Genomic DNA, 24,123 nt, shown 5'->3' on the forward strand with positions numbered 1-24,123 from the left:
TGGACTCTTCCACTTCTTGACCAATCACTGAAGAGGAAAGGGTTTGTGACAGATACAAGATTCAGGCGAAAAAGTCTATAGAGAGAAACCTATTAAATAGGAAAATATAGGCTGGCATATAGCTTATCTCGTGTAGACGTTTATGGTTGAACTTGATCGCGGATCTTTCCTATACGTTGTTAGGGTAGTTCGTAGTTTGACATGATTCATTAAAATTCCAAATAAGGGGTCATGACAGATGTAAATTTTCAAATTTTGAACTTCTTATAATAATTTTTCCGTTTAGGTTTCGTTACTATTAAATAGTTTTATCAACTTTATTTCGTAGTTTAAGTTATTTTAGCTAAGTGCTTAATAGTTTTTGTTGAAATTTGCTTGAGAAAATATGGGTGACAGTTCAAAAACAGATCGTGATTTGACAGATCATATTGCCAACCTTTCCTTGACTTCCGTGAAGTTAGACGAAATGCCAACTGAAATTTTGCTACATATTTTCAATTATTTGGAACCTCGTTTCATCGTGGATGTCATGAGTAAAGTTTGTCAACGTTTTTTAGACCTAGTTAATGATAACGCTGTTTGGAAGAGTAGAATGCAGTATAAATGGTCAGAAAAATACCTTACACTCGAATGTAAGTGATTCTAAATCTTATTATTTATAAAAGCAAAAGGTTTAAAAAGAAACCCTATCTACTTCAGCTGTAGATGTAGACTGGAAAGAAGCTTGCGTAGAAAGGGAAGAAGCGTTCAAATACTGGTCTGATCATAAGAACCTTGTCAATTGTCAGACTTTAAGGGAAATCCATCTCTCGAATATCGACTCCTTTAAAGTTCTAGATGGAACAAGCATTCTAGCAGCCGCTTCTCGCGATAGAACTTTCTCAATTTGGAATATGGAGAAATTAAACGATGAAAACGAAGTGTTAATTCATCACCAACAAGATGCTCACGAGGTCAACTCAAAACCAAATTCTTTAAAGGGAGGGTGAAGTAGAAAATCAAGTGATTTTTTATCGATTCTTCTACTAATTATAAGACCAGTCTGCATAGTGAAACATTCAGGAAATACCAATTCCGAATGATTTTAAAATTCAAATTAGATTCAGATTTTAAGGATAATTTTAAAGAAGCCCCCTCCGACCAATCACGCAACGCCCTGCCTTTTTATTAACAAAATTCTCGTGGCATGTTCCGCGTTGAATGAAATTTATCACGAGATTTGATAAAATTCGCGCGCGACGTGATAATTGTGGCGCGAGACACGGAGTGTGCCACGAGAATTTTGTTAACAAAAAGGCAGGGCGTTACGCGATTGGTCAGAGGGGCTTGTTTAAAATTATCCTTTAAATCTGAACCTAATTTGAATTTTAAAATCATTCGGAACTGGTATTTCCTGAATGTTTGACTATGCAAACTGGTCTTATAATTAGTAGAAGAATCGATAAAAAATCACTTGATTTTCTACTTCACCCTCCCTTTAAGATGGTTAATTAAAAAATCTAATCTAAATCTAATTTAGGGTTGGATATGGTGCGTATTAGGAAACGAAACCAATTTTTACACTGGTTCTTGGGATATGTCCATAAAAACTTGGGATTCAAATACTTTTACAAATTTAGACACAATTAAGTAAATAAAAGTCGTAATTAATAATTATTGTCATTGATGGTTGTTTAATAATTAAAATATTTATTATATTTTCAGATGCGAGTCTCCTATTTTAAGTATAGCTAAAGATGGATGGGCATTATTCGCTGGTTTATATCATCACAGCATTTTACGTTTTGATCTGAGAGATAAGACTGAGTTTTCCAAGAAAACTTTAAAATCCCATAAAAGATCCATTCTAGGTTTAACAATGGTAAACGAGAATCAATTGGCTTCCATCTCCGAAGATAAGAGACTAAATATCGTAGATTGGAGAATGGAAAAGGTCCTACACTCTCAAAAGGTCGAGAAAAAAATTTAATTCTTCCCAAAATCTGCAAAAATAAAAATTAAAACTTGTTGATCACTTAATTAAATCTTAAAAATAAATTTTACAGTTTGAAGATTATCCTTCTAGTTTATCTTACCAAAATAATCAATTATGGATTGGTGATAAAGCGGGAAACGTTCATTTAATCAATCCATTAAATTTTAAAACAGTGGCGGTAAAGTATAACAAAAATGGTCTCTTAAAGGGAGGGTGAAACAGAAAATCAAGTGATTTTTTATCGATTCTTCTACTAATTATAAGACCAGTCTGCATAGTGAAACATTTGGGAAATACCAGCTCCGAATGATTTTTAAATTCAAATTAGGTTCAGATTTTAAGAATAATTTTAAATAAGCCCCTCCGACCAATCGCGTAACGCCCTGCCTTTCTGTTAACAAAATTCTCGTGGCACGCTCCATGTCGAATGAAATTTATCTCGAGATTTGATAAAATTAGGCGCGCGACGTGACAATCGTGGCGCGAGACATGGAGCGTGCCACGAGAATTTTGTTTATGGAAAGGCAGGGCGTTACGCGATTGGTCGGAGGACCTTTTTTAAAATTATCCTTAAAATCTGAACCTAATTTGAATTTTAAAATCATTCGGAATTGGTATTTCCTGAATGTTTCACTATGCAGATTGGTCTTGTAATTAGTAGAAGAATCGATAAAAAATCACTTGATTTTCCACTTCACCCTCCCTTTAATGTTCAAATTGTAATATTAATATTTGGCCTATTTGTTGTTGTTGTTTATTTAGACTTTTCCCAAAATTCATGAAAATCTGATAACAGAAATATCAAATTCACTCGGATGCCTAACAACCGCTTCTAAAGACGGGACCATTTGCATTTTGCAACCAACTTTGAACCCCAAAGAAATCGTCAGACTTAGGCACGAATCCAATATGGAGATTACTGGGGTAGGCTAAGGCTTAACAAAACCCCATGCCACTACTAAGCCTAATTTCACCTACAATGTTATCCAATTTCATTCCAGTTTGAAAGATACCAAAATTATTTGATATCATCCTTTAAAACTGGTTGTGATTTAACCATATGGTCACCTAAAGACTGAAATGTAGAAAATAATTCGAGAATTATAACAAAAAGTAACAAAAATCCGGACCAAGGCTTAGCTTTTTAAAGAAGAATGGCAGCCGCCATCTTGAAAACAAGTTGAGAGGATACAAATACCTCACCTCTCTTTTGTGATACATTACCAGCAGCAATTAACTAATGAATTTATAATATACCGGTATAGCTAATGTATTTTACAACAACACCTAACTAAACTAAAGTCAATTTAAAAACAAATGTTTTTTTATTTTAATAATTTACTACTAGTCTTAATGGGTATTTCTAATTAATTAGCCTTATTCCTGATCAGCGCCACCTACCCATAGCGGCGACTTTGAGATATACTGTAAGCGGCAAGCCAATCAGATGTCGCTAAAATCTGGTGACGTCACTGACGGGCACTCTCGGGGGTCTTACCAAAAATGACGTCACCAGATTTTAGCGACATCTGATTGGCTTGCTGATTACAGTAGTTCTCAAAGTCGCCGCTATGGGTAGGTGGCGCTGATCAGGAATAAGGTTAATTTGCGTTTATATTTTTTTAATCACTGGTGCTATATATTTTTTAACCAATGACATAAAATAAAAAGCTTTGAAACAACTTTTTCCACGTTTCTATGATATTTATTTGACATTGAATAAACTCACAATATTACACATTTTGCTACACAGCTTTTTTTTTTAACTTCAAATATATTTATGGGTGTAATATTTTTATAACCGTAAATTTTACTTTTTTTACGGGGTTTGAAATATAGGGCGGGTTGAATTTATTCACGTTAAAATAGGTAATGCAAATAAGCGCGTCTGGTTAGGAGATCACAAAGGGGCTCGTATGCGACCAAATAACACAGGCGCTTTATTACAACCCTTTAACGTACGTTAAATTTCTCAATTTCTGTTCGGTCACAATAAATTTGCAAAAAACAGAGCTTTTTTGCGTTGTTTTTTTTTTTTTTTAAGTGGAGGGTCATTAATTTTTTTTTTCTTCAATAGTATACCTTCTTATATATATATATTTAACATCAACATGATTTTTTGTCACGAATAAATTTTTAAAGTCGTAAGATATAGATTTTTATGACAACTAGTTAATAATAATAATAATTTTTTTTTTTTAAGATTTTTTTTATTCAAGTTTTTAACTTTTTTTTTGTTAAGTTTTTAATTATTTTTTTTTTTGCTTGAATACGTAACTACGCCGTGACAAAAACCTAATATGATTATTTGTTAATATTTAATTCTTTTAAGACAACATTTAATGCTATTCAATCGAAAATTATTTTTTTTATCTTTGTCTGTGCTGGTGGTTAATATATGGGGGTGGTTAACATTTTTCATAAATACGGTAGCTTTTAATAGATTTTTAAAAATGCGGTGTTTACGTATTGTTTTATTTGTGGCCATAGTTCGTAATTAAAACTCTCATGGGTGTTTTTTTTTTTTTTTTTTTTTATAAAGTAGATAAGAGTTTATAACACGGCGCAAGTTGTCTTTTCGCGAAACGGATTTGCCTTTTGCGAATGAAAGCCGATTAATAGATAATCGTCATTTTCATGGTCTTGAATGTATCTCTAACGTAAGTGGCCCAATTAAAAAATAAATAAAAAAAAAATACGAATATAATATAAAAACCCTGTTAATGATAGCTTTTGTAATGTTTTTGTAAGAAATGCTTTCATCTGTCCGTATCCTTCCTATTTCTAACAAAGAACATAAAATATTACCTTTAGGTCTTCGATAGCCACAGACACGTTGATTCTTTTCAACGCAGCTTCTCGTTTTAGTTGTTCAACAACTTTTCTTTGTTGTTGGAGTTGCGACATCTTAAATTATTGTAATTGAAATAAAAAAACTAAGCTCGAAAAGGTGTGCAAATAAATCTTTTTGGAAATGCGCGTTATAAAGTTATTTAGAATTAAAGGCGTTAATCACATTCACAAATCACAATTGACCCTGTGTTAGGTTAGACTAAACCATAAGCCTTAAATTATAGGTGATGAGGTAGCTAAGCCTAAAACATTAGTCTATATTTATTTGACAGGTTTATTTTAAAAGGAAAGAGGAAGACAAATTAAAACGACTAAAATAAATATTTATATGAAATCAAGTTTAAATCTAAAATCCGTAACTTAATAAAATTTTGTTATGGCCGCTGGGCGTACCGTAAGCCTTTGTCAAAATGTCCTATTCGTTAAGCCTAACTTTAAGTCCGGCTGTTTGTAGAATTACACGTTATTTAGAAGGGATTAAAAACGTTCAATACTTACATTTGTGGTGTTGGAGTGTGGATTTTTCAAAACTAAACTGATTAAAACTAAATAAAACAATAAAAACAAAAGAAAAACTAGCCTAAAACGTCGCCGTAGCTGGCAACTGCTTCCCCTCTCTCTGACTTCCGATAGCTTCTGAATCTGAAACAAATTGACGTCGGAGAGCAGCACCAATCAACAACAGGTCTGCCAGCTCCAGTACCGTACTTTTCCCGCGCGAAATTGGAATTTGTACCAAACACGTGTTTGAGGAATTTTTTTAAATAAATTTATTACTTTGCTTTTTAGCGAAGATAAAAAACAGAGATACAAACACTCAACAATAAATTTTACAGTTTCTCGAGCACAGGGTGACAATTAATTAAAAATTCGACCATCACAAGTACCTCCTACAAAGACAGATTTTGTTGTTGCTGGTTTGACCGGCTCCGAGTCCCCGCAAAAAGTGGACCTAATTCCCGTTTCAAGATTGGTTATAATGATCCTCTCCAAATACAGTTCCGGGAATCTAAAGGAATTAGATGGTCCTGTTGCCAAGGGGGCCCCATTGTTTTGTAGGTGGTGGCTAGTCCTAGCTACCGCCAACCACTGCATGTCCAGTCTCAAGAGTCGCCCTAAATTTGGACCAGAGATCAAAGACTGGTAGCTCTGTCCAGGACTGAACAAGGCTGGTCCATAAGTTGTAGTTTCCAAGTACCCAGTCTTTCCTTTAGAGCCTGTTAATCTCATGACAACGTTTCCGCTTTCATTTCCGTGACGTATTGCTTCCACGCTATCGGACATAAATATCTCGACATGGAAGTGATGTCCTGAAACATTGTTTTAAAACAATGGTAATAAAAACCCAAAGCACATAGGTTTGCATACTTACGACAGAGTGGTTCCTCAAAATCGGTTTCCAAGTACATTCTAGTCGAGACAGTACCAATGGCGTTGACTCTCCACTCATCAGAGTGCATCCCAATGGGAGCGCAACTAGCTTGGTTATTTCCACAACCGTCTTTACAAAAACCGGAAGTGAAATTCCGAAAAGAGTCGCATTGATATCCGTAGAAGGAACAATCGGAATTTATGGACTCCAAGAAGATCTCGTAAGCGCGGACATGATTGCAGTTGATGTAAGTTCGACCTTCTATTAAACGAAAATACCACAGTATTATATATCTATATAATTTATAAATGCCTTTAAGTAACTCACCATTTCCAATGGCTTCCCTTCTTCGCCGTCTCTTACCATATGACGAATCCCCGTCATAATTGTAGTAATCAAAGTCTACTGGCGCCGCTATAAGAATAATAACATGTCCATGGTCTTCTTATTAGATTTAGGCGTAAGACTATTTAAATTTACCATAGTTATGGAGGGGATTATGTATGGGTTGAGTAGCCATTATTCCTTCGTAACAACCCGGTTGAATTCGTCCCCCATTGGGATAGAAATCAAGATGTCCGCTCTCTTGGAATATTCCTTCACCGGGTGACCTGGTTGTTCCGATATCCGTATGGATGACATCAACGAACTGAGCGTCAGTTGGATCCAGACGCACTTCGGATGAAGTCCCCTCGAAGTAAGCCGCGGAAGGATCGAGTCCAGTAATTCTTCCAAGACCTCTAGCATTTTCACCGGCATAACCCGCTGCGTGGGCACCCAACCCGTGTCCAATTATATGCATGTCCGAAGCGGACATTCTGTACCTATCCTCAACGAACTTAATAAGGTCCGCGATGACCACGCCCACCATTCTAGCGTTAGCCACGGCTTGACTATAAGGAGGGCCTGCTCCTACTTGCCAATCAACAGCTATGACGTTGAAATTATCGGCAGTCAGAAGTTCTCTAGCCATCTCTTCAACCCAATACATTGTCCCACTACCCTTATAGTCGTGAACTATGAACTTTATTGGTCTGGTAGCATCGAAACTGGATAATGCAAATGTCCCGTTGTCTCTTGACTTTAATACATGAAAGGTGTCCGGATTTCTCCGCGTCCATAGCAAGAACTTAATATGAAGTACTTCAGGATGTAAGGGGAATACGCTAACTGGTCTACTTGAAGCGAAAAAAGGTCCTCCTATGGACAAACATCCCCAGCGACCATAACAGCGTATCAATAAAGTCTCCGGATCTAGGTAAATAAAAAATTACTTTGAGTGACGGAAATTAGTCAAGAACTTGGTGGTTTTTGGACCACCAAAATTAGGACAGGGAAACTTGGCCTATTTCGCCAACGGAAAAATTTTCACGGCTTCCCGAATTGACAAATATCCCTTACCCGCAGGGAAACTTGGCCTATTTCGCCAACGGAAAAATTTTCACGGCTTCCCGAATTGACAAATATCCCTTACCCGCAATGTCAAAATAGGTAATTACATTAACGCCTTTTGTTTGTCACGAAATCGGTAGGTAATTGTCAAAGTCAAAAACCTATTCTTTAATTGATTGACGTCGAAAGGAAGGAAGGAAGGAAGACTTTCTAATGAATGTGGTCACGCGAGACTGATCATTACCTTGGGGCGATACCGGGAACCACGAAAACATTTGTGGTTCGAGGTATCTACCATTAGATTCATTAGAAGAAAGGTGGGGGAAGAAGGGAAACTGTTTCTTTCTTTCCGTGACCCATGCATTAATAATTTTTCGTGTGGTGTCGTATCGTGATAAGGTCATAGAGGAGGTGAAGAATTTCATCATTTCGACACCAAAGGAGAGATAAAGGGAGAATTGTATATATTTCTTAAGCGAAAGTAATTAGCCTCCTTCTCTCGGAATTTAAGAAAGCTACCTACGTTATCTCTAATCTTTTATTTTACTTATTTTCATGAATAAATAATTTATTAAATTTTTGCGGTGATTCTTTCTTCTGATATAAGCAAAATTTATTCGTATTTACGTGAATACAATCATGATAAAACAAGGGAGATATACTGTAGAACCATGAACTTATTCATATAATATTGACATGAATATTGTACCTATCTTTATTCTCAAAAATTTACTGAAAGCTACTAGTCTTGGAAAAATTTCGAGAGAAAGAGAAAAATCAACGTTTGCTTAGATTACGGTAAGGGACTTAATATATCATCGTAAGCTTTGATGACGCTCTAAAGTTAAACTGACATTTTGAATAAATCCATTCAAAACTCGAACACCAAAGTCAGAATCGTATCTCACCAGATCTCACTTATCATAAATTGATCTTTGTTCTTAGGACAACCGAAACGATTCGAAAATATATTAAAAAGACTTACCGTTTGTGTCCTGTCTCCTATTAACCCTGAAATCTCTGTCGACTTGTCCCTTAATTCCAACTACAAGTAAAAATAACGCGATCGCGCCGATACAAGTCCTCATGGTTAAGACACTGTACCAGAAGAAGGGTACAAATAACACACCTGTTCCCGCGAACAGACCTTTAACTTTGAATGGTTCTACAAAGAATGGCACGATACCCAACCCAACGTTACCCTAGACCTATAAGTAATAAACACTCGTAGTTCTGACACGAACGCGAAATAGCAAACAAACAAACAGCGAGTGTATTTGAACAGAGGTGAGGTTAGAATAGAATAGACCCTCCCCCGCTTTTGAATAAGATTAAGTTTTAAGAGAAAGTTCCACCCCAATTTTTTTCCCTTTTGAGTGCTTAGAACAATACCACGCCGGTGGGTTATTTCTTTTCAGTCCATTCTTTATGTTATTACTTACCATAGACGCCACGACGCATGCGCTAAGTGTTAAACCATGCATGGTCTCAAGGTTACCAACCGTTCTTACTCAATTTCACAATTATTATCTCTAATAATCATTAGGGTGAGCAAACTCCTTGTAATCTTCAAACAATGGATTACAAATATTTTTATACTTAAAAGGAAAGTCCGGTGACCGTTGGTCAAGTTAGTCTTGACAGTAGTTCAATGGACAATAAAAATAATAAATATACACGTGATACAACTAATTTTAGATGTTATTAATGATTTAATAAGGTTATTAAACAAACAAAAGTTGAAAAAATAAAAAAATCTTACAATTTAACTCGATTTGTAACGGATTCGCTTGGGTTGCGTTTCTTAAAAATAGCCTTAACGAAGTTTTGGCGGGAAAAAATGGCGCCGGATTAAATAACGAATTATATAAATAAAATGTTATCATGCCAATGTCTATGATATTTTTACGTCATCCGACTTGAAATTTAATGGTTCAATTAGGCTTAGGAAATTGTTAGAGACGGTTTATGGCTCATCGTCAGATTGAGGAGCTGTGGACCTAGTTCCTCCGGTTGCCGGTGTAGCCGATTCGACTTCCGGTTCCTGGGACTCATCGGGACAAATATCTCCTTCGGAATCCGCGAAGAGCACGCGTATTCTTTCAGGGGCTTGGGGCTCGTTTCGACCACAAAATTTGGTCCTAAACAGATTCGTTTTGTCGTGTTTGGTTCCAGTGCCTAAGTAAAAGGACTAAGTACTTACACGACTCCAGTTTCCAACGTTGTGACGCTGACCTCGTTGATATAAATTGCCGGTGGGTCAAAGATTCTCCAAGTCAATGGGTTGAAGAAATGACCAGCGTGAGATGTCCATTGTATGTCCAGTCTAAGAAGTCGTCCCAAGTCAATATCGCTGACTAAAAAGTTGGTTTCACCACCGGCTTCGAAGTGAATTACGCTGAAGAGTTGAACAACGATATATTGAAGTCTTAAGTACCTTCAACAAGTTCTTACTGTCTTTTGGCTTCAAATACTTGCGACTGTCTTCTGGATCCTGAAAAATGAACAAATAATCTACCCTTCTCTCCCGATCGCTTATTGGCTGAGGCTGTTTTGGCGTATTTAACATTGATGACGTAATGATATTCTGTAACAACGCTCAAAAATTAACTTGTCCCATCCTATAGGGAATAAATTTCGTATTTTTCTTACGGCAAAATGGTTGGGCATTTCCCGTCTGTAGGAACATTTTAACGGACTCGGGTCCCGCGAAACTTTTCCAAGTATCGGCCCTGAAACCAGTCGGGGCGCATAACTTATTATCAGGTCCGCAACCCTCAGTGCAAAGACCCTCGGTGAAGTTTCTGTAACTGTCGCAAACGAAGCCATAGAAAGGACATTCCGTATTGATTGATGCGGTGAAGAGCTCGTACGCTCTGAGATGGTTACAACCGATGTATCGACGAATTCCTAATTAATTTTTATTAACCGGGATTAAGTTAAAAGCGAAATTAACTAGCCTGGTTCGCGCAAAAAACTGTCGTAATGTAAAGAAATCGCCTCATTATATTTTCGGGGAGCAAAAGGACTTAATGACGCGATTACATCACCGTGACGGTTCCAATTATACTACAGGTCACGCGCATCACTTGACAGTAAGGCATACGAAGGTCGTCTGTCTTTATTATCTAAACTAAAACGTGCGTTAAAAGTTATAGGTTGGTTCGGTTGGTCGAAACGACGCCGAGTTGCGTCATAAGTTACAAACAAAAACTTGCGTAATCTTTCCCCAAAAGTTCTAGTACCATAATTGAATAATTTCAAAGACAAAGATTATACCTCAAAAACATTGTTTTGACGGAAAGCTACGCTTATAGGCCTAATTTTTCCCTTTCGCGAGACAGAGAGAGTCGTGGAATTAAGGATAATTACCATAAAGTGGGGGTTAGCTTACCGTGAAAGATTCCTTCCTTTTCTATGGAGCCAATGACGCCATTATCGCAACCAGGTTGACGCACTCCGCCATTCGGATAGAAGTCAACATTCCCGCAATCTTGAATCATGCCTAAACCTATTTTTTGGTAGACGAATTACGCCTTTGCTAAGCCTATTATTAGATTCCTCAAGGTTACCAACCTCCTCGAAGCAAACTACCACCGTCAGTATGGATTACGTCGACGAAAGACGCGTCAGTCGGGTCCAATCTAACTTTAGGGTCAGTGTACTGAAAGTATGGTTCAGCTGGATCAAGTCCAGTAATTCTACCCAACCCTTCAATCTTTTCGCCAGCGTAACCGGCTACATGCGCGCCTAAACTGTGCCCTATGATGTGAATATTTTCAGCTTTGACGCTGTAATTGGACTAAGAATTGGGTTTAAATCAGTTACGCGTAAAAGTACACTGGCGCTAATTTTGAGGTCTAATTACTTGTAGGTAGTTGATGAAGTCTGCAAGTACAACCCCGACCATTCTAGCATTGGCAACCGCTTGAGTATAAGGTGGTGCGGCGCCAAAAACCCAATCAACGCTAATTACATTGTAATTGTCCTTAGTTAACAATTCTTGTATCATGTCCTGAAAGTTTACAGTTTGGACAAATTAAACCAGTATCTTCCCAACTATTTCCACCCCGGGAACAAGTATATACTTTGATCCATTTCTGATTTCCATGTTCCAAGTACCCGTGAACTATAAAGGTGACTGGTTTAGAGGGGTCAAAGGGCGAGGAAGAAAAACTGGTCTCGTCGCTCCTTTTTAATTTTAGGAACTGTTCCGTATTTTTTCTGGTCATCAAAAGGAAATGGACTTTCAAAATGTCCGGGTGAAATGGGAAAAGGTTGACCGGTCTCAGGACAGAGAGAAAGGGGTCGCCAAAGGTCATACAACCCCATTTTCCGTAACATCTTGTTGGTATTGGCGGTTCGCTACTGCTTTCAACAACTAATTGGAGATATTGAAGTTAATTCGTGGGGATAACCACCGAGTCTTTACAGAACTATTATCAGAAGAAGTGGTTAGATCCTCGGGTAAGGGTGTTTGACCTCAAAGATCTACCTTCCTTTGAAGTTTTGCCGGTAATAAATTAATTCCGTTTACCCATTCAGAAAAATTTACTAGATCTACGACAATAAAACCAGTTACTAAATATACAACTTTTAAGCTTGAAACAAATCTGCACTAAAGACATCTTCAACCCCAAACCGGTATGCTTTTTTTTTCGTCTTGAATGAAAGAATAATCTTGAACTTGAGATAAAAATTATCAACCTAACCTACGACGACCACAAAACGTATAAGGATATACCCTTAGCTTTTATTAACAGTAACAGGTAGACTTGAAACCAAAAAAAATATCGAGGAAAAACATTAGAAAAAAACTATCTATACCTCCTGGAGTGGCTTCCTCTTGGGCTTCCGCCTTCTTTCCACCATTACCATGATGCATTTCGGTTTCGGTATCATGTTTGACTTTGGTGGTAACAACGTCAACGGGTGGTGTATCCTGATCACCACCTACACTCCCTTCTATTTCCTTTGGGGATATTTCTATTTCCGGATTTTTATTACCACTCTCGGAAGTATCTTGCGCGTTTCCGATTTGCGCGATTAATAATATAATAGCTAATAACTTAATTAACTTTACCGTCATAGCGGTAGGGTTAAAAACGTATAATCTAGGGATTGAGGAGACACCACTGTGTTAGTGGCGACGATTTGGGTAATTATGAGCAGCCGTCGGCGATGGATACAAGTCCAAAAGTATTTTTCACCGAAATTTATAAATTACCGACTTCTAAAAGATACGCCCAAAGATCAGGGGTGTAAAAATGAAAACTACTTTTCTTCAGAGCTAGTCAGTTCCAAAGCCGAACTAGGCAACTTCTGATGAATTTTTAAGATGCGAAAGGGAAAGAATTTTGGGGCTTTTTTTGTTTTCTTTTCTTTCTGTCTACAATATTACGCGATTGCTTAACGATAACTCTTTGAAAAAAAGGGAGGGCGCGTTCATTTCCTCCGAATGGATGAAATTAAGTTCAATTTAAATGATTATTTTCTAAAATAAAAGCCCAAACACAAACTATAGATGGTTGAGCGAGTTGGGTACTTGGGTTAAACTCACAGCGATATTTGGGGGTAAACTTATTTGGCCCGGTTACGCTATCTTGAACCTGAACAGGGGACGAACTAAAAACCAATCCAAACAAATATTTCTTAAGATAAAATTATTTTTCTGAACTCAAAGAGAGAGTGAATATGTTTTGTTCGTTAGTATGTACGTAGACGGAAAAGTAGGTATTATATCGATTAATTTCTAATAGTTTAGTGGACCAATCACCTTCCTAATAAAACTACCCAGAATATTTTCGGATTTTCCCTTTAGGCGGGACTTTCCACGGTGCCAAAAACCAACCCCGATAAAACCATACATTAAATTTATTCATTTTTTAATTATTTATTAACTTTAGGTTTAAATAATTTTAAGTAACCTTGAGCAGCTGGTTTCTCCGACCACAATTTTCCATTTAGTAAACGAAATTCCAAAAAATTAATAATTACGAAATTTCCCTTGAAAAACGTGCGAAAAAATTGACAAAGGATGACACGAAACTACCATTAAGTCAGGACCAAGAAATACTTTCACTACTTTTGGGCGTTTTACGCTTGCTAGTAGAGGTCATAAGGTCATACGAAATTAATACCAACGCCTAAGATAGCCTATTATGATTTTAAGCTTATTGTCTATAACTTTTAACCCTACCATCTTTCTAATTTAAATTAAATGCAAATTAAAGTCCCTATCTCTAAAATAACACCATTAATTATACAACAATAGATTAAAAATCTTCAGAAAAATAAGGTCTTTATGCAAAAGTATTTGCGAAATTTCCAGCCCGCCTAGACGACGTGTTGAAAAGAATGTTCTTAGTGGAAAATAAACAAAAAGACTAAAGTTTCCTTGTTAAACTTGATTTGGGGTTTTATTACGTGAAATTACTTTTGAAAAAATTGCAAGGTTGGATTATATTACGGTAATTATTTACATCGACCTTGAATCTACTACCGTGAAAATAGGCTTTGGTCATAGTTTTTCGAGGTTTGAAAATGGCGGGGGAAAACACCCTAGCGGGAAAATTCACAAGCTGACAAAGCCACATTTTGGCGGGAAAATTCACAAGCTGACAAAGCCACATTTTGGCGGGAAAATTCTCAAGCTGGCGAACAGGCGAAGCCACATTTTGGCGGGAAAATTCTCAAGCTGGCGAAGCCACATTTTGGCGGGAAAATTCTCAAGCTGGCGAAGAACATTTTGGCGGGAAAATTCTCAAGCTGGCGAAGCCACATTTTGGCGGGAAAATTCTCAAGCTGGCGAAGCCACATTTTGACGGGAAAATTCTCAAGCTGGCGAAGCCACATTTTGGCGAAAATATTACCCTAATGGTTGGATGCTGGAAAATTTACTTATGTCCAGCACATTTTGTTTTGGCGCGAAATAGAAAACGCGTGTAAGCCTCGGTTAAAAGTTTTAAAATTAAAAAAAACTCAAAACATTGTCTAGTTAGAAAAGTAATTAATTTTTATTCCCTAGATAAAACAGTGTCGGAGAAATAATTCCATTAGAAATTTTGTTTTTCCGCGATTATTTCATAGCGAAAAATTTCATAATATTATTAATGCATTATATAAAAAGTAAATAAAGTTTTCTCAAACAATTCGCTCCAATTTATGTTGAACTTCGCGAAACCTCAATATTAATTCCTGCACTCCCTCTGTTACGCTATCAGTTTGTAAATCAACTAAATATGAGGCTACCAAATCTAAACAATGGGACGCTATCCCTCTCCTAAAAATAAAAATGGGTGTGGGAAGAGAAAAGAAAGGAAACAAAAAACAAGAACTTATCAGGTTTAAGAAAGTAAACACTTTGAACCCCAAAATTTATAAAATATAAGGCTAGAAGACGGGCAACTCAATTACTACCCATTGAGTCTAAAATGCGAAAATCGAACCCTAACCATAAGTTTATAATCCATAAGTATGACCGTTGCCTACGTTAATCAAGGCCTGTGCGCGGTAGTTTTCGAAGGGGGCGACTTTTAAGAAACGAGACTTCTTGTTTTCTCCCTATTTTAACGTGAGATTTCATTGGACGCGAAAATGAGTATTTAAAATTCCAAGAGCGAGAAAATTAACATTTCAAATTATTTAAGTCCAGCTAATATCGCCTCAGGTGAAAGAATAGGCAACAAACGAAAAATTGGCGCCGCGCACAGGCCTTGATCAACGTAGGCAACGGTATGACCATGGATAAAGAATGCGCGTGCGGAAATTAGTTTTCCCGCTATAGGATCGGCAACTCCCTATCTCGAACGACAGAATATTCTGTATATACTCTGTTACAACATCGGTTGTCAGCACGCGCAAAGCTAGGTCTCTATGTAATGTAGCCTTGCGCGTGCTGACAAAAGACAAAAAACTTCAGGATCTTCAGGATTTAAAATCGTTTAAAATATCCTGAAGTTTTTCGTCTTTTGTCAGCACGCGCAAGGCTAGATTACATAGAGACCTGGGTTTGCGCGTGCTGACAACCGATGTTGTAACAGAGTATATACAGAATAAGCTGTCGTTCGAGATAGGGAGTTGCCGATCCTGTAGAGTGAAAACAAATTTCCTCACGCGCATTCTTTATCCATGGTATGACAATGCTGGGCTGGGGACTAGTCTTTACTAAGCCTTTGACAGCGCCTCACCGCCACCTACGTCACTCATTAACCAGTGACAATGAAACATACCTTACAAAATTATGCCTAACACACTATGAATACTATTGGGGGGGGGGGGGGTCTGGTTGCCGTCTTATCCCCAAATAAGATTATCACGATCTCTTACCTTTCATTTTGAATGGTTATTTTAGGATTATCAGCAAAATGAATGATTAGTTGAGAGAGAGCGGCCAAAAGGTGATGAGGTTTACGAACACTTCTCCAACATGGGTCTCTCATCCGATGAAGTTTATGGTATTGCTCCAATAATTGCTTGAATGGCACTCCAACCGCAATTAGGGTTTGCGAAACAAAGTCCACATCAAATTGGGCAGTACACGAACGGAATTCCAGATGTTTAATTAAGAATGCTGCAAAATATAAAAAATTTTGCAAGTCAATAAATATCCGACAAAAAGCATAAATTAAAAAAAAGTTTAAAACATTAAAATGTTGTATTTTTAATATTAAAAATTAAATTAATTAACTATTAATTACCAATTGGGAAGTATTTTTGTGACGTATAATAGATCCTTCCAAGACTGATGAGTTTATTCTTCAAGGCAATCATCCTCATTTCAGCCGGATTCCCAACTGTATTTTGCAGAAGAGTATCTACGATATTTTTCCATAAATTCTCGACTAATAATGGATCATAATGTTCGGCGCAGTGAATTATCGCCAATTTTGCCTCGTGCAAATCAAATGGATCAGCGAATAACTCGTACAACTAATTTAAAACAAAAATTAATGCGTAAAACAAAAAAAAAAGTTGATTAAGCAATATGAATACGTACTTGCGTTATGTCTAACAATTCGGAATCGAGTCTCGTTAAAGCATTATTAATACCGGGCGCCTGTTGCCTCTGTTTCAAAGTTTCCGCAATTTGCAATTGAATTCTGGCAACTTGCATCTTCTCCTCTAATTCGTGAAGAAATTCTCCCTCGGACGCCGAAGAAGTGATTCTCAACTCTGAACTTTTGACGCAAATTATGGCTCTAGATAAAAATTCCAAACGTTGCTCGAGGTTAACCTCTGAACTTTGTCTTTCGGCTAATTTTAAGAGAATTCTAGCAGCTGCAGAAAAGTTTCGGTTCTTTTCGTAGTATTTCCACATTAAATCTATGGCTCGAATATTATCAGGGTGACGTTCGATGTTTCTTTTTAAGTAAGATTCCAAATAAGGAGTTTTGATCTAAAACCCAAATAAAAAAATTCGTTAACTTGATTAATTTTAATGAATTCAATTAGCCTTATTCCTGATCAGCGCCACCTACCCATAGCGGCGACTTTGAGAACTACTGTAATCGACAAGCCAATCAGATGTCGCTAAAATCTGGTGACGTCATTTTTGGTAAGACCCCGAGAGTGCCCGTCAGTGACGTCACCAGATTTTAGCGACATCTGATTGGCTTGCCGATTACAGTAGTTCTCAATGTCGCCGCTATGGGTAGTTGGCGCTGATCAGGAATAAGGCTAATTAGATTACCTCTAGAAGTCTTTCACTTAAATTCTTATCAATTAACCAATTATAAAGTGCGATATGAAAGAGTTCATCCTGAGATTGAATCGCTTGTTTGAAAACCATTTCCAACTAAAAAACAAAAAAACCAAAAAAAATTGCCAAATTAATTATTTTAGATTAATTTAATTATTTAAAATTAATCTCACGTGACTTTTTCCTTCTTCAGGAGCCAACGTATCGGGAACGGGTGGTGGTAAAGGTCCAGGACTCTTCGGAATACTTGGGGATTGAGGATGAGAGGTACTAAGGCTCATAAGATGTCCGAGCGTGTCCAAGATGGCTTTGTAACAATCCATCCTGCTAGCGTACGCCTGCAATCCTTGCCGATCTTCCTGAGGTTCGCCGTTACGATAAAAATGCATGGCTAAACCCTGAGGGTCTCTCTTTTCAGCCGCACCCAAACATAAGTTAACAACGCCTTCGTAATAGTGGACACTGTGAAATAAACGGCAAACTGCTGGAAGTTGAAGTTGCGGACTGATTTCTTGGCACAACTGAAAAAAATTAAGATGAATATTAATACTTAGAAGCATTATTTAAATGAAGTATTTATCAGTGGTGTGCGAGTCCCGTTTTTTTCGGTTTCGAGCCGAGTCCGAGTATCGAAACTAATTTCTTATCGAGTATCGAGCCGAGTCTCAAAAATACTTTCGAGTATCGAGTATTTAGATAGGTCAAATTTTGGTTCTTTCGAGTAATTATCGAGTCTCAAATATTGACTTGTCGAGTAGCAATTTTGTAAATTTCTTGAAAATAATGAAGATGTTCAATTATCTTATATCTAACTAGTTCAAAAAGATTGTTAGTGATCAATTAAACATTGAACGGGTGATTTTCAAAATAAATGATCATGAACTCATCGTCTGCTATAGTTATTATTATTATTATTATTATTATTATTATTATTAGTTGTAAGCCTCGAACTCGAGTATTTGTCGAGTATTTAAGAAGTTAAAAAGCTACTCGAATCTGTCTCGAGTATCTCAATGTGTTGTTATCGAGTCGAGTACTCGGCTCGATACTCGAACTTAACGAGTACTCGCACACCCCTGAGTATTTTTCTAATTACTTGTAAAGCTTCTTTAAGTATAGTTTCTTTCTCGCTTTTATTTTTGACTGATCTAACCATGACTATTTTCTCGTGCGCCTAAAGTAAAACGTTTATATAATAATATTAAAAAATTAATCAATACTTATTAATTAATTAATTCATTTAATTACTTTAGAGAAAACCGCATCTTCCGTTCTAAATATTGACGGACAAACTTCCCTCAAACGTCCGCTAATTGCGTCTATAGTTGCATTATCATCAAGATAATGATGAATCACCGCTGTTACTAGCGCGTTACAAATCTGAATGACGTAAAAACGATGTTATTTATAAACCTATTATAAACTAAGGGATAAAAGTACTCACATCAGCTCCGTTGACAATTAAATCCTTGAATGTGAAAGCTCTTAACTGGGATTGAACATCTTTGGCCAACGTAGCGGCAACAACGTGAAAAGAATGGTCGCAAAGAACTTTCCATAACCCCAAAACTTCAATTGTATGTTTGATTAAACTTTGCAAATTGCAAAGTGATAATTTTTCTTGTGTTTGAGCCTCAACTTGATTTCTACGTTGGATTTCGGAATGCATAATATCTTCCGATCTGATGTAACTACCGCTTAAATGTGGGCTCAATGGATCAGGTTTGCGACTGAAACAAATATAATGGTGGTCTGATTCATCGTTCGCCTAATTTCTTTATAGTACTTACGCAGCTGTGGGGATGTTTAGAATATGTTGCGAATTAATTTCTATGAAATGTTTCAGGGCTTTTAATTTATCTAGAAATTCGCTAAGTTTCTCTGAACCAATTCTGCTGACAATCTAAGAACAATAAATTTCAAGATGTAAACTGTATTAAGCCGAATTTTATCTAAAAAGTTTGTTTCTATCCTAATCCTATTTTGATGAAGTTAGGCCTAGTTTGGTCTAATTTGATAAAGTTAAACCTAGTTTGGACTAATTTGATAAAGTTAGGCCTAGTTTGGTCTAATTTGATAAAGCTAAGGCTAGTTTGGTCTAATTAGATGAAGTTAAGACTAGTTTGGACTAATTAGATGAAGTTAAGACTAGTTTGGACTAATTAGATGAAGTTAAGACTAGTTTGGACTAATTAGATGAAGTTAAGCCTAGTTTGGTCTATTTTGATAAGCTAAACCTAGTTTGGTCTATTTTGATGAAGTTAAGCCTAGCTTGGTCTATTTTGATGAAGTTAAGCCTAGCTTGGTCTATTTTGATGAAGTTAAGCCCCGCTTGGTCTATTTTGATGAAGTTAAGCCTAGCTTGGTCTAAAATTAAATAAAGTTAAGTCTAGCTTGGTCTATTTTGATAAGCTAAGCCTAGTTTGGTCTATTTTGATAAGCTAAGACTAGTTTGGTCTATTTTGATAAGCTAAGCCTAGTTTGGTCTATTTTGATAAGCTAAGCCTAGTTTGGTCTATTTTGATAAGCTAGGCCTAGTTTGGTCTATTTTGATAAGCTTAGCCTAGTTTGTTCTATTTTGATGAAGTTAAGCCTAGTTTGGTCTATTTTGATGAAGTTAAGCTTAGTTTGATCTATTTTTGAAGTTAATATATCAAAATTGTGTGAAATATAAGGATTACCAAATCAGGTTGACTGTTGGGAGGCAGTGCACTTGGATCATAAACCAACCGGGAATTCCAAATAGCTCTTATAATTCTTCCAAAATAGAGATAAAGTCCATTATGTTTGGGTGAGAAATATCCATCACTAACTGGTCCTCCATGCTGCATCAAATGTTGCTGTTGTTGTTGCGCTTGAATCTGATATTGGGTAGATTGCAGATGTTGCGTGGGATCTTGTTGCTGTTGCCCGGGACTTCCCCAATTTAAGGTCTTGTAAGCCGTAGTATTCATGGGTGATTGAATAGGAGAGGACGCTTGTAACGGTGAACCCAAAGCGGTAGAATGACCCACTGGTAACGGAGTCGACCCCCAACCAGATTGTTGGAGAACTCCCGAGGAATGAGGCGTCGCTTGCCCAAACATGGATGTTGACTGTCCTTCACCTCCATACATGAAGAACGCCAATGTGGCCCAATCTACCACCCTTTTATCTTGCAATTGACGCGAACACGCCAATATTAAAGAAACGGCGCATGCCTGACTTTCTCTCAACAACGAGAAGAAAGATTTAACAGCTTCGCAATCGGGACCTTGATGGTCAATTAATAATTGACGTAACTGTTCCCAAGGTTGAAGTTTTGTTACAATATGACTTCCCTGTGATAATACGTCATTAAAAAAATTAAAATACAATTAAATTTACAAGAAGAATTAATTATATTACTTGGGGAGAGATTAGGACAAATTTTTGAGGTGGTTCACTATGTTGGGTGACCAAAACGGGTGGTTCAATTGGTCCTACATCAGCCGCAATTGCTGGGGGGCTTCTCAATTTAGAGTACGGCGGAATTTCTCTCAAGGCCCACGCCTTTCCAGATAACGATACAACAGTCTGTAAATAGAGCAGAAATTTGATCAACTGAAAAAAAGTAGTAAAAGTCTAAACTTAAAACCTACGTGAAGTTCAATTAATCTTGGTTGAGTCGGAAACGTATCATTACTCAAAACCCACAGGAGATCATTATCACCATTTGACGAGACTAACAAAGCAGTTCCTGTATTTTTCACGAAAGAAAATTGTTTTATGAAGAATTATTTAATTTTAATCTTGGGATGAGAGCAGGGGTGTGCGAGTACTCGTTAAGTTCGAGTACTCGATAACAACACATTGAGATACTCGAGACAGATTCGAGTAGCTTTTTAACATCTTAAATACTCGACAAATACTCGAATACGAGGCTTACAACTATAGCAGACGATGAGTTCATGATCATTTATTTTGAAAATCACCTGTTCAATGTTTAATCGATCACTAACAATCTTTTTGAACTAGTTAGATATTAGATAATTGAACATCTTCGTTATTTTCAAGAAATTTACAAAATTGCTACTCGACAAGTCAATATTTGAGACTCGATAATTACTCGAAAGAACCAAAATTTGACCTATCTAAATACTCGATACTTGAAAGTATTTTTGAGACTCGGCTCGATACTCGATAAGAAATTAGTTTTGATACTCGGACTCGGCTCGAAACCAAAAAAAACGGGACTCGCACACCACTGGATGAGAGAGTAAGCTTAGATTATAGTTACCTCTCTTGTAATGAGCGTGATGTACTTGATTAGGTTGTAACGGTGATCCTCCAACAGAATGACCAGGAGGAAATCGAACGTGAACGATTTTAAGAGCATAGGGACGAGCCGGTTGCAACATTGGCGTTGTCGTAAAATAAATCCTGACTCCCGATTGTGTAAAAGCCACCAAATGAATATGAGGCGATTCAGAAAGCTCAATGCAACTTATATGGACAATTGATTTGAAAGCAGCGCGATCACCATTTCTAAGATACAAGATATGTTAATTAAATTAAATTTAATAGACAGATTAATTAATTTGGGTTTCTTTTTTAATACCTCGCAACATGAACAGTCTCATCAATTAAGGCTGATGGAGATACGGAAACAACTTTATTCATTTGTTGGCCGTCTAAACCCAAATCAAAGACTTGAATTCCGCCTTTTTCTGATCTGGCATACAGAATGTTTCTCGTTTCGTCTATTTCAATCTGCGAAATGGGATCTAATAGAAAAGTTAGGATAAATTATATTAAAGAATTATCAGATTTAACGTTAAACTCGATCCATACCTTCTTCATAAAACGCCATATTGATGAATTGAGGGACTAGAAATGATAATGAACTACTTGAATGATTGACTTTACGACATTTTCTACTAAACCATCCATCCTCTAACTGAAATTAATTAAAAATTAATTTAAGTAACTTAAAGGGAGGGTGAAGTAGAAAATCAAGTGATTTTTTATCGATTCTCCTACGAATTTTAAGAGCAGTCTGCATAGTGAAACATTCAGGAAATACCAGTTCCGAATGATTTTAAAATTCAAATTAGGTTCAGATTTAAAGGATAATTTTAAAGAAGCCCCTCCGACCAATCGCGTAACGCCCTGCCTTTTTGTTAACAAATTTCTCGTGGCACGCTCCGTGTCTCGCGCCACGATTGTCACGTCGCGCGCTTAATTTTATCAAATCTCGTGATAAATTTCATTCAACACGGAACGTGCCACGAGAATTTTGTTAATAAAAAGGCAGGGCGTTACGCGATTGGTCGGCAGTCCTTGTTTAAAATTATCCTTAAAATCTGAACCTAATTTGAATTTTAAAATCATTCGGAGCTGGTATTTCCTGAATGTTTCACTATGCAGACTGGTCTTATAATTAGTAGAAGAATCGATAAAAAATCACTTGTTTTTCTACTTCACCCTCCCTTTAATAAAGATATTAAAAAGTTAATGTACCTGATAAATTAATTCAAAAACTGAGCCATCTTTGCTTCCCATGAATATTCGACCATTTCTGGTGCTTGTAATATAAACCATGTGTGAATTATCAGTAGCCAGGGTAAATAAAGGTTCACCCAAAAGATGCATCTCTTCGTAAGGCGGGGAATCATCTTTTTTACGTGTAAAACTGACTCCCAATAAAACAATTTCAATTGGCGTGGCCAAACATAGTAAAAATTGAATGTGAGGCTGAAATATCCCTGGTTTGGGATAAACTAGACCCACACTGATAATTGTTTCCGTTAGACCATCAAAATAGGCCAAATCTCCTCTAAAATAGACCAAAAAATAGGTCTTAAGTTGACAGTCAAATTTTGATAAATAAATATAATTAGACAAATAAATACCCTTCTTCGTAAGTCCAAACGAATATATCTTTATCAATTGTAAGATATGCCCTTCCAATTTCAGGGAAAATTCCCATTTCACAATAACTTTGCATATCTTTAATCATAAAATTAAGGAACTTAATCGTAATTAAATGTTAAGAATAATTAATTAAACCAAAGGATACGTCCAAATTGTTCAACTAGTTCCGCGGGTAAAGGAACTTTTTTAATAGGTCCAACTTGCGTGAGGGATTTTAAACTACGACTCAAATGAGAGAGTCCAGGGTAATCGGGATCGTGTTGTCCACTTTGATTTGGAAGATCTAATTGAATTTTGATTAATATATATTTTAATTTAAAATACAGAGATTTAAGGTTTAACTCGTCGTCGTACCTCCGAGAGATTTGAAGTAATCTAATAATGTAGGATTATTACTGTCCATTTGAATAAATTGATCAACAGTTCTCATGGCTATTTCCAAACTCACGGGGTCTCCGCTACGATAAGCCATGTTTGGTTGAAGTTGCGGAACGTTGGAAGACAAGTTAGGGTATTGTTGTACTAATACCATGTTGCCTAATCAAAGTTAAACGTTTAATTAATAATATTAAACAATAATTAAATTTTCCTACCTCTTCAAAACGTGTTTTTCAATTTTTTTTTTTGAATAATAATGGTAAGCCTTGGTCTATATTACCATATTATTCCGTTTTCTTCGAATTATTCCACAAAAAATCAATTATATTAGACGTAATAATTGGTGTAGGGGATAGTTTAAAATAATATTGAATGAAATTAATTACTTGATTAATAGGTATTCGAATATTTGTCAAAATGATAGATACAAATTCAAATTTCAAAACGCGGGAAATGGTTCGGAAACGCCGGGAGTTCGGTAGGCGGGTACTAATATGCAAATTTTTATGGGAAAAGGCGTGGTTTGTGCCGCATAAATTATTGCTATGCGGGTCGGGT

At 36.6% G+C, this 24,123-nt stretch overlaps 5 protein-coding genes across 6 annotated transcripts; 1 reads left to right on the plus strand and 4 right to left on the minus strand.

Moving 5' to 3' along the window:
- The first annotated feature begins 135 nt into the window (after positions 1-135).
- LOC149610168 (F-box/WD repeat-containing protein 9-like) lies at positions 136-3,662 on the plus strand. The gene is made up of 7 exons (XM_089858717.1): positions 136-632; positions 700-953; positions 1,520-1,629; positions 1,705-1,951; positions 2,046-2,153; positions 2,738-2,899; positions 2,977-3,662. The coding sequence occupies exons 1-7, from the start codon at positions 386-388 to the stop codon at positions 3,052-3,054; spliced, it is 1,206 nt and encodes a 401-aa protein (XP_089714843.1). The 5' UTR covers positions 136-385; the 3' UTR covers positions 3,055-3,662.
- On the minus strand, positions 3,659-5,481 carry LOC149610169 (guanine nucleotide-binding protein subunit gamma-1-like). The gene is made up of 3 exons (XM_089858725.1): positions 5,327-5,481; positions 4,784-4,882; positions 3,659-4,630 (listed from the first exon to the last, which is right to left on the minus strand). The coding sequence occupies exons 2-3, from the start codon at positions 4,880-4,882 to the stop codon at positions 4,529-4,531; spliced, it is 201 nt and encodes a 66-aa protein (XP_089714851.1). The 5' UTR covers positions 5,327-5,481; the 3' UTR covers positions 3,659-4,528.
- A 102-nt stretch (positions 5,482-5,583) lies between these two features.
- LOC149610170 (inactive pancreatic lipase-related protein 1-like) lies at positions 5,584-9,031 on the minus strand. The gene is made up of 5 exons (XM_089858716.1): positions 8,578-9,031; positions 6,681-7,454; positions 6,528-6,614; positions 6,201-6,461; positions 5,584-6,138 (listed from the first exon to the last, which is right to left on the minus strand). The coding sequence occupies exons 1-5, from the start codon at positions 8,678-8,680 to the stop codon at positions 5,687-5,689; spliced, it is 1,677 nt and encodes a 558-aa protein (XP_089714842.1). The 5' UTR covers positions 8,681-9,031; the 3' UTR covers positions 5,584-5,686.
- Positions 9,032-9,266: 235 nt separating this feature from the next.
- Positions 9,267-14,154, minus strand: LOC149610171 (pancreatic triacylglycerol lipase-like). Its single transcript, XM_089858937.1, has 9 exons — positions 12,420-14,154; positions 11,681-11,973; positions 11,461-11,607; positions 11,169-11,394; positions 10,987-11,103; positions 10,245-10,502; positions 10,047-10,179; positions 9,796-9,990; positions 9,267-9,733 (listed from the first exon to the last, which is right to left on the minus strand). Exons 1-9 carry the CDS (start codon positions 12,679-12,681, stop codon positions 9,559-9,561), a joined length of 1,806 nt encoding a protein of 601 aa, XP_089715063.1. The 5' UTR covers positions 12,682-14,154; the 3' UTR covers positions 9,267-9,558.
- A 427-nt stretch (positions 14,155-14,581) lies between these two features.
- On the minus strand, positions 14,582-24,047 carry Nup154 (nuclear pore complex protein Nup154). Of its 2 annotated transcripts, XM_089859580.1 has the most exons (22): positions 23,952-24,047; positions 23,781-23,861; positions 23,542-23,724; positions 23,333-23,470; positions 23,166-23,262; positions 22,774-23,089; positions 22,105-22,210; positions 21,872-22,037; positions 21,551-21,798; positions 20,913-21,010; positions 20,680-20,847; positions 19,974-20,612; positions 19,083-19,195; positions 18,737-19,022; positions 18,541-18,672; positions 18,389-18,466; positions 17,466-17,813; positions 17,284-17,388; positions 16,591-16,989; positions 16,292-16,523; positions 15,921-16,164; positions 14,582-14,874 (listed from the first exon to the last, which is right to left on the minus strand). In XM_089859580.1, the coding sequence occupies exons 3-22, from the start codon at positions 23,717-23,719 to the stop codon at positions 14,736-14,738; spliced, it is 4,230 nt and encodes a 1,409-aa protein (XP_089715706.1). In that variant the 5' UTR covers positions 23,720-23,724; positions 23,781-23,861; positions 23,952-24,047; the 3' UTR covers positions 14,582-14,735. The 2 variants fall into 2 exon arrangements, with proteins under 2 accessions (XP_089715706.1, XP_089715707.1); XM_089859581.1 differs by having other exon boundaries at positions 23,781-24,018.
- Between the last annotated feature and the right edge of the window lie 76 nt (positions 24,048-24,123).

This window comes from Phalangium opilio, unplaced genomic scaffold, assembly GCF_054372755.1.
Source record: "Phalangium opilio isolate 3A_F unplaced genomic scaffold, DU_Popi_V2 ptg000329l_1, whole genome shotgun sequence".
Lineage (NCBI taxonomy): Eukaryota > Metazoa > Arthropoda > Arachnida > Opiliones > Phalangiidae > Phalangium > Phalangium opilio.

Excerpts from the sequence above, each read along its gene's own strand:
- LOC149610168 (XM_089858717.1), top strand. The coding sequence starts at position 386 with ATGGGTGACAGTTCAAAAACAGATCGTGATTTGACAGATCATATTGCC. Across the intron at positions 1,952-2,045 it reads AGGTCCTACACTCTCAAAAG|TTTGAAGATTATCCTTCTAG; the intron begins GTCGAGAAAAAA and ends TAAATTTTACAG. Across the intron at positions 2,154-2,737 it reads TAAATTTTAAAACAGTGGCG|ACTTTTCCCAAAATTCATGA; the intron begins GTAAAGTATAAC and ends TTGTTTATTTAG.
- LOC149610169 (XM_089858725.1), bottom strand. The coding sequence starts at position 4,882 with ATGTCGCAACTCCAACAACAAAGAAAAGTTGTTGAACAACTAAAACGA. Across the intron at positions 4,631-4,783 it reads TGGCTATCGAAGACCTAAAG|AGATACATTCAAGACCATGA; the intron begins GTAATATTTTAT and ends CACTTACGTTAG.
- LOC149610170 (XM_089858716.1), bottom strand. The coding sequence starts at position 8,680 with ATGAGGACTTGTATCGGCGCGATCGCGTTATTTTTACTTGTAGTTGGA. Across the intron at positions 6,615-6,680 it reads TAATCCCCTCCATAACTATG|CGGCGCCAGTAGACTTTGAT; the intron begins GTAAATTTAAAT and ends TTATTCTTATAG. Across the intron at positions 6,462-6,527 it reads AAGGGAAGCCATTGGAAATG|AAGGTCGAACTTACATCAAC; the intron begins GTGAGTTACTTA and ends TTCGTTTAATAG.
- LOC149610171 (XM_089858937.1), bottom strand. The coding sequence starts at position 12,681 with ATGACGGTAAAGTTAATTAAGTTATTAGCTATTATATTATTAATCGCG. Across the intron at positions 10,180-10,244 it reads AAATGCCCAACCATTTTGCC|AATATCATTACGTCATCAAT; the intron begins GTAAGAAAAATA and ends GCGTTGTTACAG. Across the intron at positions 9,734-9,795 it reads ACGTTGGAAACTGGAGTCGT|GACCAAATTTTGTGGTCGAA; the intron begins GTAAGTACTTAG and ends GAATCTGTTTAG.
- Nup154 (XM_089859580.1), bottom strand. The coding sequence starts at position 23,719 with ATGGTATTAGTACAACAATACCCTAACTTGTCTTCCAACGTTCCGCAA. Across the intron at positions 17,814-18,388 it reads TACTTAAAGAAGCTTTACAA|TTGTGCCAAGAAATCAGTCC; the intron begins GTAATTAGAAAA and ends AATTTTTTTCAG. Across the intron at positions 16,990-17,283 it reads TAAGTGAAAGACTTCTAGAG|ATCAAAACTCCTTATTTGGA; the intron begins GTAATCTAATTA and ends TTTGGGTTTTAG.